This window comes from Haemorhous mexicanus, chromosome 2 (assembly GCF_027477595.1).
Source record: "Haemorhous mexicanus isolate bHaeMex1 chromosome 2, bHaeMex1.pri, whole genome shotgun sequence".
Lineage (NCBI taxonomy): Eukaryota > Metazoa > Chordata > Aves > Passeriformes > Fringillidae > Haemorhous > Haemorhous mexicanus.
In genome coordinates this window covers 104,314,384-104,328,150 of record NC_082342.1, presented here as the reverse complement: position 1 = coordinate 104,328,150, position 13,767 = coordinate 104,314,384, and the positions used below count along the sequence as shown (strand labels likewise).

Here is a 13,767-nt window from a genome sequence, read left to right as displayed (position 1 = left end):
TCCTTGGAAGTCTTTGGAATGGTTGAGAGTCCTGTATTTTGTCTGTCAAGAGTTTTGAAATATTTTCCCCAGATTTTTTCTTTTTTAAATACAAGTTTCTAAAACCCAGGAAAATGTTACTAAGGCCCTTCGATTAGTTAAATAAAATCCATCACTTCTAAAATTATTTCCTTCTGTGCTGTTGACTGCCTTTCATAAGTGGAAATGGAGCTCCCACCTGCTTAAGACATCAACTTTTTCTTTCATTTTGACTTTCATTACAATTCTTCAGGCTTTTTTCTTTGGTAGACTTAACATCTCTTCAGCTATCTTTGAGACTAGAACTTGATGAGACCTAGCTACTGGAAAAGTCATACAGAACCATCTGCTCACTTTCTAAGGGACTTGTTTTTTCCTTTTGTGTTCCAGCTAAATGTTAGCTGCTGGTGTATGTTCTGGATCTGGGCTGTTTATTACCTTTGATTCTCAGCCGTGGCTGTAACTGTAGTGGTCCAGCTGGAAACAGGCAGGCTGGACAGAGAACTGTATGTACCCCAACAAGTGAGTGACATCTCCTTTGCCTGCTGCTTGTCACCAGGCATTTAGCTTGGCAGCAGTCATTGACATCTTCATGAAGCTTTGTTAGGGGAGTCACTGGCATCTTCACACTGTTAAGGTTTGCTTACCCTACTGGACTTAGCTCCATTGGTTAACTCTGTGATTTTCTTTGGCTGCAGAGATAACCATTATCCATGCTTAAGCCTTTATTTTTGCTCTTTCTTACAGAAATTTGAGACTGAGACCCCTAAGTGCAGTGCAGACTCATGTCTGTGTTTTATACTGTGGTATAAGTGCAGGGATTTTCCACTGTTATTTGTTAATTTGGATTCCATTTTCCCAGTAACCTAGTATATCTGAAAGAATGAACCCCAGTTTTTAAGTTTTTGTAAAGTACTTGCAAGATGTATGACTGCTACACAACTGAAAACTTGTCATGCTTTGATTTTATCCACATGAAAAGTTAGCCTGCTTTTGCATAAGTATTTGGATTGGGTTTTATAAGCAAGTCTTTGGTAACAGGTTTAAAGCTGAGCACGAGCAATTACATTGCACCAAGTGGCTTCACGTGTATTTGTTCTTTCTCTTAAATATTAAAAAAAAAAGTATTCTACAAGTTGTCTTTAAAATTAGTTCTTTGGACTATGTGTCAGTCTTGTTTGAAGGACAGTCTCTGTATTTTAACTTCTGAGTCTTGGATCTCATAGATAATCTCAAATTGTTCTTCAGCTATGTGAGAACACTCTTTATTACAGCTCTGTGAAGCCTTTGTAGAAATGGCAAGTGTGTATTCATCTCCTGAAAGCTTGTGAAGAATTTGCTGTAGCTTATGGTAGAGCTTCTCAGCCTGCAGGAATGTAAACTAGATTCAGTGACATTAAAGATATATGTTCAAAAGAAACTGGCACATGAACAGAATAGGGATTCTAATGTATTTTTTAACTTCTGCAATTGTGCTATTTTAATTGACTGAGCAAAATGATTAAATGTGTGGTTTGGGTTTTTTTTTTTTTTTAATACCTAGATAAAATAGATTTAAGCCTTTTTTTAAACTACTTTGCAGTTAATGTGACTTGGTCTGCAGTGCCTTCACATACTTTCCTCCACTGCTATTCATCCTGAGGTTTGGCAGTAGGCTCTGAGCTGTGCTTTAGCAGCAGAAACCCTTGCTGCTCAGCCCCTCCCCTCATTTTCACTTTTATCTTGTTCTGCAAAAACAAAATGCTGGGCTGAACTTCTCAAATGTAACTAGCTGCCTGCCCTGGTTGCTGGTTACCTAAATCAACTTGGTCTGTGCAAGCAGGTTTTTGCTGAATATCAGTCTTAAAAGTTTTGGGTTTTTTTTAAATTTTTTCTCTTTGTGGCTTAATCTTGTGCTGTGTTGTCATAGGCATAAACTTGATGTCTCCCAGTCTCATCACATATTATGACAAGGATGCATCTGTTTAAGGGAAGGAACATTGAATGAGACAACTTGCTGACTGAGATTAGTGCTTGAAGCACAAGATCAGCACCCATGTTAGCCCTGGAGGAAATAGTATAGTTTGCTTTATTTGCTGTATTTATCAATGATGATGTAAAAGTTTGAAAATCAAGAAATTACTTAGGATGATAAGTGCTTAAAACCTGTCATACATTGCAGCAATCCAGAAAATAGTAACAAGGGAGGGGAGAGAATTTTACACTCATATACCACTTGGAGCTTTTAGAGGATGATTTAGTTGGTAGGATTAATGCTTTTGAATAGTTGGGCTTGATGATTTTTGAAGTGCTCAGTTCAGGTTCTTGTGAAGTAGATTCTGGTATTGTGCACTGATTTTTCATTGCCTGTTTGGGGAAGGGGTTATTCTGGGGAAACAGTTGAGGAAATAGTCTCTCAGCCTGTTAGTTTTGAGTTTCTGAAACATCACAAACTCTGAAGTCCTGAGCCTGCCTAAAATTCTGCTCACCAGTAGGAAAGCGTTCAGCTGTTTGAAGGAGTAGGTCTCACTGGTAAAGAGGAGAGGGCTACAGTAATGGGTTTCCTGCAGGTAGAGTCCGTAACCACAGGTTATGTCTAATGTATTTTCTGTTTAAAAAAAGGAAATTCCAGATTATTGTTGTATTTTCGGTGTATTTATACTGATAAGTGCATTGATACTGCACCACTTGAATTAGGTTATGAACAGGCCTTGTGTAACTTAGGATAGTCTGAAGGGAGGTTTCAGCCTTTTAAGGTTTTAGACCTTCCAGTCTAAAAGCAAAGATCATTGAGAAAGAGAGATCTAGACTGTGACAGAAGTACCAACTGCATAATGAGGCATTCCAAGAAGAGAATTTTATGTCAGAAGCAATCAAGTGCTTTGACCAATTACTCAAATTGGTGTGACTTTCAGCAAGGAGGGTGTATTTGGTGTGGAGTTTCAGTCTTACTGATGTTAAATGGGGAAAAAGGCCCACTCTTTGTAGAACCTTTTCTTTGTGTAATCATTATACCCACAACTTTTAGTAATGGTTAGAAGAATATAGCAAACACATCACCCATGCTTTCACATTTTGGCTGATTGTTTCAGGGAGTGGTTTTTCCATGCATGGTCTTGCTGGGGAGGGATTTCAGTCTGTGTATGGATTGCTGTCTTAGCACTGGAGGGGAAGGTAGGTGAAGTATGCCTTGCCACCTGGATTGAGATCTCTGCTGTGCCTACTGATTTGATTACTTTCAGGAACCCAACCCCTTGCCCCACATAGGCTCCTGAGGATACTGCATGCCATCTACAAATTACTACCATCATCCTGCTTACACAGAGGTCTGCTGAAGTGGGAGCTTCAGCTGCAGACTTTTCCTGGACTCCAAGGAAGCATTTTAGGCAAATGCTTGACATCAAGTTTTTATGCTGTGATACGAAACCATAGGATATGACCAAGACCTCCTGGCAGCTGTGCTGAAGCCTGAAGTCTGAGGAGTAATGCCCAAAGCAAAGTAACAGCTGTGTTTGCTGTGGTGAGAGAAGAGGGTTTGTGCACTAATTTCTTGAAAGAGATGAGAACTTTCTTTAATGGTTGGGTCTGAGGGCTTTTGTGCTTTTCACTTGACATCTAGAAATAAAAATGCACAGCAAAATTGTGGGTTGTAGTAACTTCAACCAGAAGAGACTAAATTTCAGCTACAAATCTTTGGACTGCTTCCCTCTTCCCACTCTCCTGTTTGAATCTGTTATAGGGAACATGCAGGGTGTAGATTTTGACATCCCCAGCATTTGCTGAATCTGCTGGGTGTCTTTGCAGGCTGCAGAACTGGCTGCAGTGGCTGGACCACAAAGGCCATTACTCCATGCTTGCTCCACCATCCTACATGCACAAAGGGTTGCCTTTGGGCACTTGTGCCCTGTGCAGTGTGTTGTACTGTAAGGCATTGAGACAAGCAAAGTGACAGGCAAGGTTAATTAGCCTCAGTGCAGCCTTAAATGTGTCAGTTGTCCTGGGTTTTGGGAGGGGAACAGTACCCCTATGTGGTGTCGCCCTGCTCTGTGGCTCCCCAGCACAAGAGTGGGCTGGGGACACCTAAAGTCACCTCATGCAGTGCAATGCTGGCAGGTCTTGAGTTTGTTGCTCCCAAGTGCAGCTTATTTGATCATGCTGCACTCTGTCTGGAGTGATCAAACGTGCTGAACAGCAACTCTGTGCTCACTCCCAAGCATGGCTTTAGGTCTCTAGTGGCAGACCTCCTTTTAAAGCCCAAGTTGTGTTTTCTTAAACATTTTATCCTTTAGAGTGTTGCACGTGCATTTTAGCTCACTTGAACTAGCTTCCTGTCTCTTTGCTTGGATATTTTTTTCTTCTTTTTTTTTTCCCCCCATTGTGCTCACGAGTCAAACAAAGAATTAAAATTTTCCATGTCCATACATATATATGCCCGCTTTTGCTTTTATGCTTCTCTCACACAGTCTTTTACCGTGGGTGAGCGGAACTCTCGGCAAAGAAAGCAAACAGAGAGAGCAGACCCATCACCCCCCACCCCTTGAAAGAGCAGAGGGCATGTGGAATAAATCAAAATGCAAAGCATAATAACAAGGTCCCATGGGAAAGGGAGCCTTGTGATTGTGTGCCGGCGTGCACTCCCCTTAGAGACGGCAGCCGGGGGGCTCACCTCACCGCGGCCGGGGGCTCCTTTCTTTCTCCCTTGCATCTCCCCTCCCGATGTCACCAATCCATTCACTACATGGAGAATTGATTAACATTTGTTGGGAGACGGGGAAGAGGGGAAGAGCGGAGGGCAGGAGGAAGGGGGCGCGAGCGGGTGATGCTGTCCCCACGGTGTGGCAAGCCGAGGCACAGGATGGCTATTTTATAGCTGGGGACCCTGGTGACGTATAGCTGAGCGAGCTGGCACTGCTCCTCGTGGACCAGTCAGCGGAGCGAAATTGAAGCTGACAAGACTTTTCTGGCATTTTGGAAAGGACTGTAATCTACTGTAGGGGAGAACAGAGCCGCTCAATCACCGCCGCTGTAAATAGGAGACGGAAGGGAGTGAGAAAGGAGGCGAAGAGAAAAAGTGCTTGCTGGGGGGGGAGGGGGGGCGGCATTTTTGGTGGATGGTATGAAGCCAGCCATGGAAACTGCAGCGGAGGAAAATGCAGAACAAAGCCAAGAGAAAAAAGGTACCCAGGGGTCTAACAATAGCCTGTTTAAATCTTTTCATTCAGGGGGCTTAAAGAGGTTTAGGCCAGTTTTGTCACTTTTTCAAATAGCTCTTAAACAATCATTACTGCGTCTTCGGGCTTTTAGCCGTCCTTTCCTGCATGGCTTGACAACAAATTAATAGAGCATCAACCTTTCTGTCTGTGTCTGTATTTGCTCTGAATCTGTTCTAACCCTACCCGAAATGATGCTTGCAAAAGAAGTCTTGTTATTGCTGCGTTTTTGACAGATTTTGGTTAATTTGGTTTACAGAGGTAGCGTGTGCCTGTGTGTTTGCATGTTGTTTTCGGAGCCGTAATCTGGTGTTTTCACCGAGACTAGCCATGTAGCAAGGCTTTGCAATGCAGTGTGGGAGACCTAGGTTATAACAACATATAATAGATTATAATGTCACAGAACCTTCGTGTAGTGAGCTCCGTGCCAAATGCTACTCTTATTTTTAAAATTCCTTTTCTATGGTGTCATCTGGCAATTTTTACTTTTGTAGCTATCTGCCTGCACTATGATAAGGGACAACAATGCAGTGAGTTCTGCAACATTAGATTTCAGGATGTGTTAATCACTGAGAATTGCTGCTTAATGGAGAGAACAATTCCATGGTAATGGTTCTGTTGTAGGGAGATGGCAGCGCTGAAAGAGAGGTGTTCATCCATTCCAGCTTTACAGGTTGATTCCATTTGGTCTGGAGTGCTGAACTTCAGAGCATAAATTCAACTCGCAAGTGATATTTTCTTTCTGTGTTGTGTAATTTGTGTCAAATAACCGTTCCTCTTCAGTGTAGCAGATCATAGCTGTTTGTTGGGGTTTTTTTTGGGTTTTTTTTTTACTGAATGGTACAGCAGCAACAAAATTCTTTAAATTTCCACTTTTTACTTGAGCCATAGTACATTTTTTTAACCTGTTGTGTATCGTTTATAAGCAATCTGAGTATCTCATCTGAGTATCTCATAGGCTTAAGCAGCTGATAAACAACTAGTTCATTTCCCCAAGCAGAATTCTTTCACCGATTTTTAAGCAGTTCAGATATAAACATGATAAATCCCGGTAGTGTCCAGTAACAGATTTTGTTTCCCTGCTTTGAGTCTGACTCCTGCTACACACTTCATATAAAACAAGCTTCAGTTTCAAGTAAATGAAATTTGTCAAGTGATTAGACATAGTACTGCATAATCCCTTAGGGATTTCACAAAAGGAGGTCCACTGATGAGAGATTAAACTCTGAAAGCCATTAGTGTATGTGGACAATAACCCACCTCACTGCAGATTTTGAGTAATTAATGTACAAAATGTCCTGAATAGATTGACTATAAAACCACCTTGAATTTATCAATTCTTCAAAAACTACAGCAATTCTTTCTTCTGATTGAGGAGCTTCCTTTAAACCAATGGAATTCATGTTACAATGAACACTAAAGAAAGTTATCCTAATGCATTAGCAGCTGCGCAAAACAAAATGTGTTGCTGAATGTGTTTATGATGAGTTTATGGCTTCCCTTTTGTTTTGGCAAGGATGAAAGAACAACATGTAGAACAGTAAATCTGCTTCCAAGTCAAGGAGGTTGATCTGTTGCTTTCATCAAATGCAAGCAGGGAGCCTCCTATCCCAACGTTACCACAATTTCTTAATTTTTTCTATGATAATTTAATGCTTTGGATCTGTTACATAAGTATATGTATGTAACACTTGTAGGCTTTGTTCCTGCTGATTCTCTGATTCCTGAAAGTAGCACATGGTCTCTCACAGTATGCTCTGTATTTCTCTTCACTTAAATTCTCAATATGCTTCACAGCAAATTAAAATGCAGAAAGCTGAAACAGTCCTACTCCTAATTTCTATAACAAAACAAATAGACCAGATCCCCTGCAAAGTTACTGCTGTGAAGTGGTCATGGAGAAGACGTATTTGGTTTTGAGGGGCAGGTTTTCCAAAGTGCTAAATCTGTCGAGTCCAGTTGGGTTTTCAGATGGGCTCAGCAGGCATCACGTACCTCTCAAATGTCAGAATTTTTCAATAGGGCTCTTTCACCAGCAGCTCCTGTGGAGGAAAATGGGCTTTTTCTCTGTGTAAAGAAACTTGCAGGAAAATGCTGCTGCTTTATTTTGGGGTACAGAAGATTTCATTTATTCTCTGGACAACATCTCTTACTTGTTATGCCTTACATGCTTGCCAGCCTTGCAACATTTTCTTCTTCCTCTAGGATCTTACCTGGCCTTGGTAGTGGCCATCCTTTATGAGATGCCCTAGATCCAGTGATTTCAAGGCAACTGCCACAGCTTGAAGCAGTTGAAGTCCTATCACAGGGTCTTTTAACTCTTCCTTCTAGAAATTAATTGCAAAGCCTAATGAGATAAACCACCATCTGAAGGGGTTTGGGAGATGCTGCTATTACTAGGACTGAGCAAGGGAAGATCATGAGCATTCTGCTTTGGGTACTCAAGTTCACACTTAGTATGTTTTTCACTGCCATGTTCTGGGAAAGTATCTGCATTTCTCTAATAGCAAATCATGCTTTTAAGCTAAGAGGTATTTTCCCTTAGCCAGAATTTTAAACTGCCTGTTTTTGGGGTGTGTTTTCAATGCAAGGACCTTCTTGATGATGTGCTGCAGTTTTGTGGAATAAATACTTGGAGGAAGTTGGGCTAGGACTACATGCTGTCTGTGTACAGGTCTCCCAATACTTGGGGAGAACCCTGGAGAGCTGTGCTGCTGGAGCACTTGGCATGAACAGTGAGGTCTATTTTCAGTTTGAGCACCCAAAGCAGTCGAACGTGAGCACTGGTGCCACACAGGTGTTGGGTTGTGTTTCCCATCTCTGTGGCAAATGTGGACAGCCAGCTATTTTGGACTGCAGTGTAGCTGAGGCAATTTGCAAAAGCTAATGTGCCTTATGAATAATTACAGATTGATAAATGAAAATTATTGAAGATTATTTAGACTTTTTAAATTTCCTAAACTGTATAGACCTAAACCATGCTATCTTTATTTATTTATTTAATAATTTTCATGAATCCCCTGCCTGATTCAGGCAGCAATACTACCCAGCTGATGGATTCAGTGTTTATCTGACATTTGTTTCTCTGCACCCAGATGAGTGGCTGCTGTCCCAGTTTTTTTAATTGGAATTGGAACAACCCTCATGTTGATGGAGATAAGAAATAAGTCAGCTTTATGCTGTGTATCAGCAGCCCTTATCAGAGGAAAACACCATGAAAGCTGAAGCAAAATGTTTAACAGATACTTTGCAGGGCTGCAGGACAGATTGGATGCATTTTAAAGATGAAGGTTTACAAATTATTACAAATGACAGGGTTTATCTTGCAGGCATTAAATTAAATCAAAATGTGAGGACTGGGCAGGCAGATTTACTGAGGTGGAATAAATAAGAAAAACGAAATGCCGTTTTGCATCAGCAGTGAAGGATATAGATCCTGATACACATTAACAGAGACAAGAAGTTTCCCTTTTCATTTAACTGTGAGAAATACTACCAAGTTGCAAAAAAAAAAAAACATATAAAAAGAAGAAAAAAAAGAAAATAAGCCCCAGCTGTGGATGGCCATGGTGAATTCACCAGTTACACACGGGATGGAAGAAAGCCATGATACTAGGGTTTAGGTTCCTTATAGGAAGACATATGATGTTCAAATTGCCTGTGCTCTGCTGAGGAATAATGAAGACCAGTTTGAGCAGCTGTACCAAAGGTCCCTTTTAATTGGCTCTTCCCTGCTTATGTTCTCTTGATAAAAGAAGACCTTGTGGTTAGTATAGCTGTGAGCTTCATTATTTCTATGGTATATGAAGCCATGTTTCAGCTTTTAAGCTCCAAATAGACAAGTATATACTAGTCAAAAATAGAAAGAAAATACTTTGCTTGTCTTATGCTATTGCGCACAGTTGTACAGTTGTGTTTAAAAGAAGCTGTAAAGTGCAATGTGAGAAAGGAATGGATTGTCATGCAGTTTATTTCACTTCTAGTAAAGTTATTTTTACACAGTGAGCTTATGACATTTTGATGCATCACATATGTATTTTTCATTACAACAAATTGGGAAAAAAAAGTATTTTTTAAAATATGTGTTATGATCATCCACCAGAATTTCCAAGGTACCCACTTAATGTAAGGCTCACACAGTGGTATCAGAGCTGTCAAGCCATTCAAAGATATTTAGTGCGCTGATATTTTCCCCTATTTTAAGCAGTTGATTGGTGTTTCAGATCCACTGAAAACAATAACTGCTGTAAGTATAAGTCCCTGAAGAATACCACTGTAGGAAGAGAGGTCCAGCCCTGGGAGAATCTGGGACACGCGATATTCTGGGGATAATAATTTGGCAGGCTTAGTGATTTAGGTCTTAATGAATAGGATTTGGTTTCTAAATAGGAGAGGGTCGAAAAATACTCGGAGAATGTACTCATACTGGTCTGAACAACCTCATGAAAGCAGAAAGCCTAGACATATGTGCCATGGGATATGGTAACGGGGGTGGGGGAAACCCAGATGGCACTGTGTGTGCACAATGGATTTTGCAGCAGGAGCAAAGGGGGCAAAGAGGGGGGGAAGGTCTCCTTCAGTTACTCTGACCCTTCCCCATTTTCTGCCTAGCCTTGCTCCTTGTCCGGTATTCATCACCAGATCATCAATGACCAAACAACACCCTCTCTTTGCTCCCATGGACTGCTTCATCAGCTGAGACAGATGAATATGAAAACTGTGTTTCCTCTAAAACCATAAGATAAAGGCAGCAAGCATGGGGATGTTGAGCGCTGTGAGTTTGATTACAGGCGTGCAAGATGATTCATCCCATGAATATTGAACACCGCAGTCCCCATCCGTGCGCCTGCATGGCGTGACATGGAAACATTGTCAGTTCTGTAGCTGCTGTGTCTGTGCAGGATTGAGGCAACCTGGTCTGAAGGGAGGCCTTGAGCTTGGCTGTGGGTGGAGGAAATTGTAACCTAGACCAGGGAATGCAGTTATTGCAGTTAGTTACTCAAAAAGCAAAAGGTAAAGACACCCTTAAGCCTCTCTCCTTTCCCAGCTATTTAGGGTACAGAGTTAAATTCCAATGGATATGGACGTGTGCAGTAGTTGTTGAGCCACTGAAGCCTGGGGAGCTTTTGACCTGGTGTTGATTTTATGAGAGTGGGCCTGGGTGGGTCCCAGCAAAGTCACCCAGAGATACACTTCAGCTTCAAAGGTTGTGCCAGGCATGCACTAAGGGCTACCAAACAGCCATTGCTAAGTGGCTCTTTGTGGAGCAGTGGAAAAACTGAGATTCCTTATGGAGTTTGAACTGCCTGCTAATGAAAGGAGCCCTGTTACTGCAAAACCAGAAATTGCTAATTAAAGAAACCAGTTCCATAGAATATTTTCACTTACAGAAATGATGCTACAAAGTTTACATGATGTCTGTGTGTTTCAGGATTTGATGTTGGTACCGCAGCAGACAGGTGACTTCACCAGCATTCCCCCAGGCTAAGGGAGAAAAGGAGCTGCCTGCTCTGCTGCTCTGAACAAGTGCTTTTTATGGCCACTGCAGGAGAAATCTCAAACTGTGGGATAAATCTCAAGTTGTAGGATAAAATCTTCTTGATGTCGAAGTTGAAAGTTTGGCTTAGATGCTGCTGCATCTACAAATGAATAATTATTTTCTTTTTGGAAGTCTTTGCAGCTGTTTTTTTTTAATCTTAGATTAAAAAAAAAAAATCTGAATCTGTTACCAGTGTCCAGTACGTAGCCTCCAAAAGGCAGTGGGCAGACATTGGGGAGGCAGAGAAGGGGATGTATGCTGTACTAGCGAAGAATTTTGTTTTCCATTTTGTACCTAATTCCATTTTTATGACTTTCCTTGTGATCTCCCAAGCAGGATTGTTCCTCTCTGAGCAGAAGGAGATGATATCATCCTGAGAGTGTGCAGTCATTTTGGAACAGTACTTTCAACACATTTTGAATTTTGTTATGCTCATAAGATGTGGAACTTGTCTTTCCTAAGAGGAAGAGTGAGCCACACAATACAGAATAATGTCTTCTATGGAAGATTTACTGATACCTGTGTGCTGGTTTGTGTGTGAGATGCAGAGAGGGGAAAATTACCAAGCCACAAAGTATCCTTTAGAGAGCCATTGATGCTAAATTTATGTAGAAAACCCAAAAAACTCTTAGTATTGGAGTTTGTTTGCTGATAAAGAAGACCAACAAATTCTTGGTTTAAATCTCTAGATCCAGCATTTGGATTCAAGGCTGAGACTTTTTTCTCTTCTTGACATATGCAAATGTGACTGTGCCAAACTCCTCATTGCACAAGCAGCGAAACCCTATGAGAGGGACTGGGTCCAGGACCTTCTGAGCCCCTCATAGGCTAGAAATTTATGGCATTTCTACTTCTCCTGCCCCTTGAAATTTGACCCTGATCTAGTCTACAGTAGGTGGGGTTTTCATCCTCATAACCTTCACGTTCTCCACGTGCCCAAATGCTGCTGAACTGTATTTGCTTCAGCAATGATGGTTGCTTTCTCATTTAGCCACTGCAGAGGGGGACTGGTGTATTTTGAATAAAGGTCTGTCAGTGTCACCCTGACAGCTTTGACAAGGCCATAGTGGTAGCAATGGGGACATCTAGGATCAAAAGTGGTTTTGATGCTGTTTCCTGCCCCTTCGGGGGCACAGAAACCATGTGCCAGTGAGCATGCCATGAGTGTGTGAGTGGGTGAGGTGAGTCTTGTTGCTGGGCTTCCTCTGAAAAGACAAGAAGCAGGACTGCTCTTCTTGGCCATGAACCTGGAATAAACAGTTTTGAACACATTTGGTCCAGATTTTTGGATGTAAGCAGAGCCTAGGTGAAATAAAGCCTAGGTGACATAAAAAATAAACTTTTATTTTTTTATTGTAAGAAAGTATCAGTGCAAACCTTTGTGTTTGCCCTACCTTGACATGAAGCAATAACCTTTTTCTTTGACAGCATTAGAGTCTTTTTAAAAAACAGGTAATGTGATTTTCCATGACTTCACCTTCCTTTTCTGCTGGAGCAGAGCTTTTTGTCGTGGACAAAGGGAGACATGAGAGTGGGTGGGAGTAAGGAATAAAGAACCTTTCCTTATGTGTTTTAACTCAAATCCTAGGTAGAGTTTCAGCTATTCAACCTTTCTTAACACCTGTGCGAGCATTTCCCTCTTGATCATCCCTCCTAATCTCTTCCCTTAGTCTGTAAGGTTATGTTGTTTCAGTTCTGAAACTACAGTGTGTTTTTCTGGGCTCTTGTTTTTAAAGTTAAATGACTGAAAGTACTGAACTAAAACTTGCTGGTGACACTGACTTTTTACCACCTAAAATTGGCAGTGATCACCAGACCAGAAATGGAAATTGGCAGGTACCACTGGATGTACAGGAGTTCAAGGCCACACCGGTACCATCATGTGCCAGCATTGAGAGGCAATATTAGTCCTTTGGGGATTCAAGGTAAATAAAGGGCTGGGTGAAAGGGAAATGAAGAGTTCAGAAATGGTAGTAGCATAAAGTTAATGCTTTGCAGTAGTCCTAACAATTTAAGATAAACGTTCCTCTGTTTTTCTTGTTTTATTTGTAAAGGCTGTAAGGAGTCTACTTCTTTTTGTATGAATACTTGACATAAATTTGAATTTCCTTGTTAATGCTTGAAAGACAATAATGTGTGGTGTGAGGGACAGCTTCCTTTTAACTGTGCTCCCAATTGCTTCAAAATTGTTTATGGATGAGATGAAATAGTTTGGGGGTTTATGTGGATGAATCTATCAGACTTATCAGCCACAAATGCAGAAATGACACTAAAGCAGTGACAGCAAATCTGACTCACTGGTAGCCTATGCTTCCTAGACAATATTCTGTGATTTGGTTTGCATTTTTCCCTTGCTAGAAACACTAAATGCATATATGAGAGTCTAGAGGAGGATTTCAGGTGAGGCTGTAAAAATGGTTTGGTGATTCTCCATGCCTGTCCTTTCGATGTCTGGCTTGAGACCTCAAGAAGATCCTATTTACTTTTCATGAAGCCTTATTTTAAGAGTCTGTGGAGGAACTGAGTTTTGAAGCATCTCAGAAAGGCACCTGAAATCAAGCCTATGATTGATCACATTAGAAAATTCCAGTCTGACTGATGGATAGCACAGCAAGGGGTGTGTATGCTCAGAGACAGCCTTTGCAGCTAGCTCAATCCAGAATTCTCTTCTCTTTATGGAGCTGAGTGACTGAAGCCTGCTTGACAGCTTGTTTGCTGGAGAGGCCTGCCTCCGCATCAGAGACTTTAATAGCAACGCAGGGAAATATTCACCAAAGCTTGCTGCCTCATCCTTCCCCTTTCCATCACATTTTCCTGCTCTTGTGCTTTAGGATTCAAATGTTTATGTATTTCAAATGGCTTTTTTTCCCCAAAAAAATACTTAGGTCACAAATTATGATCTCTGTCTTCAGTATCAATATTCATTTGACCATATTTTATGACAAGTTACCTGGGTGACAGGTTTGAGGCTGCTAGAAGACATTTCCAAACCTCACGGTTAGTACACATGGGATATTTTAC

At 41.2% G+C, this 13,767-nt stretch overlaps 1 protein-coding gene across 8 annotated transcripts in view; it reads left to right on the top strand.

The window, feature by feature from the left end:
* The window catches only part of GPM6B (glycoprotein M6B), a 106,443-nt gene that overhangs the window by 69,578 nt on the left and 23,098 nt on the right, over positions 1 to 13,767 (top strand). The window contains exons 1-2 of one of the 8 annotated variants that reach the window (XM_059839782.1): positions 4,950 to 5,174; positions 12,552 to 12,671. The exons of 4 other annotated variants lie outside the window; for them this stretch is intronic. In XM_059839782.1, coding sequence (XP_059695765.1) covers positions 5,114 to 5,174; positions 12,552 to 12,671 — 181 coding nt within the window. In that variant the 5' untranslated portion in view covers positions 4,950 to 5,113. Of the gene's footprint in view, positions 1 to 4,949; positions 5,175 to 12,551; positions 12,672 to 13,767 lie in introns of those variants that run through there. 3 more of the 8 variants (XM_059839785.1, XM_059839786.1, XM_059839789.1) reach the window with 3 other exon arrangements.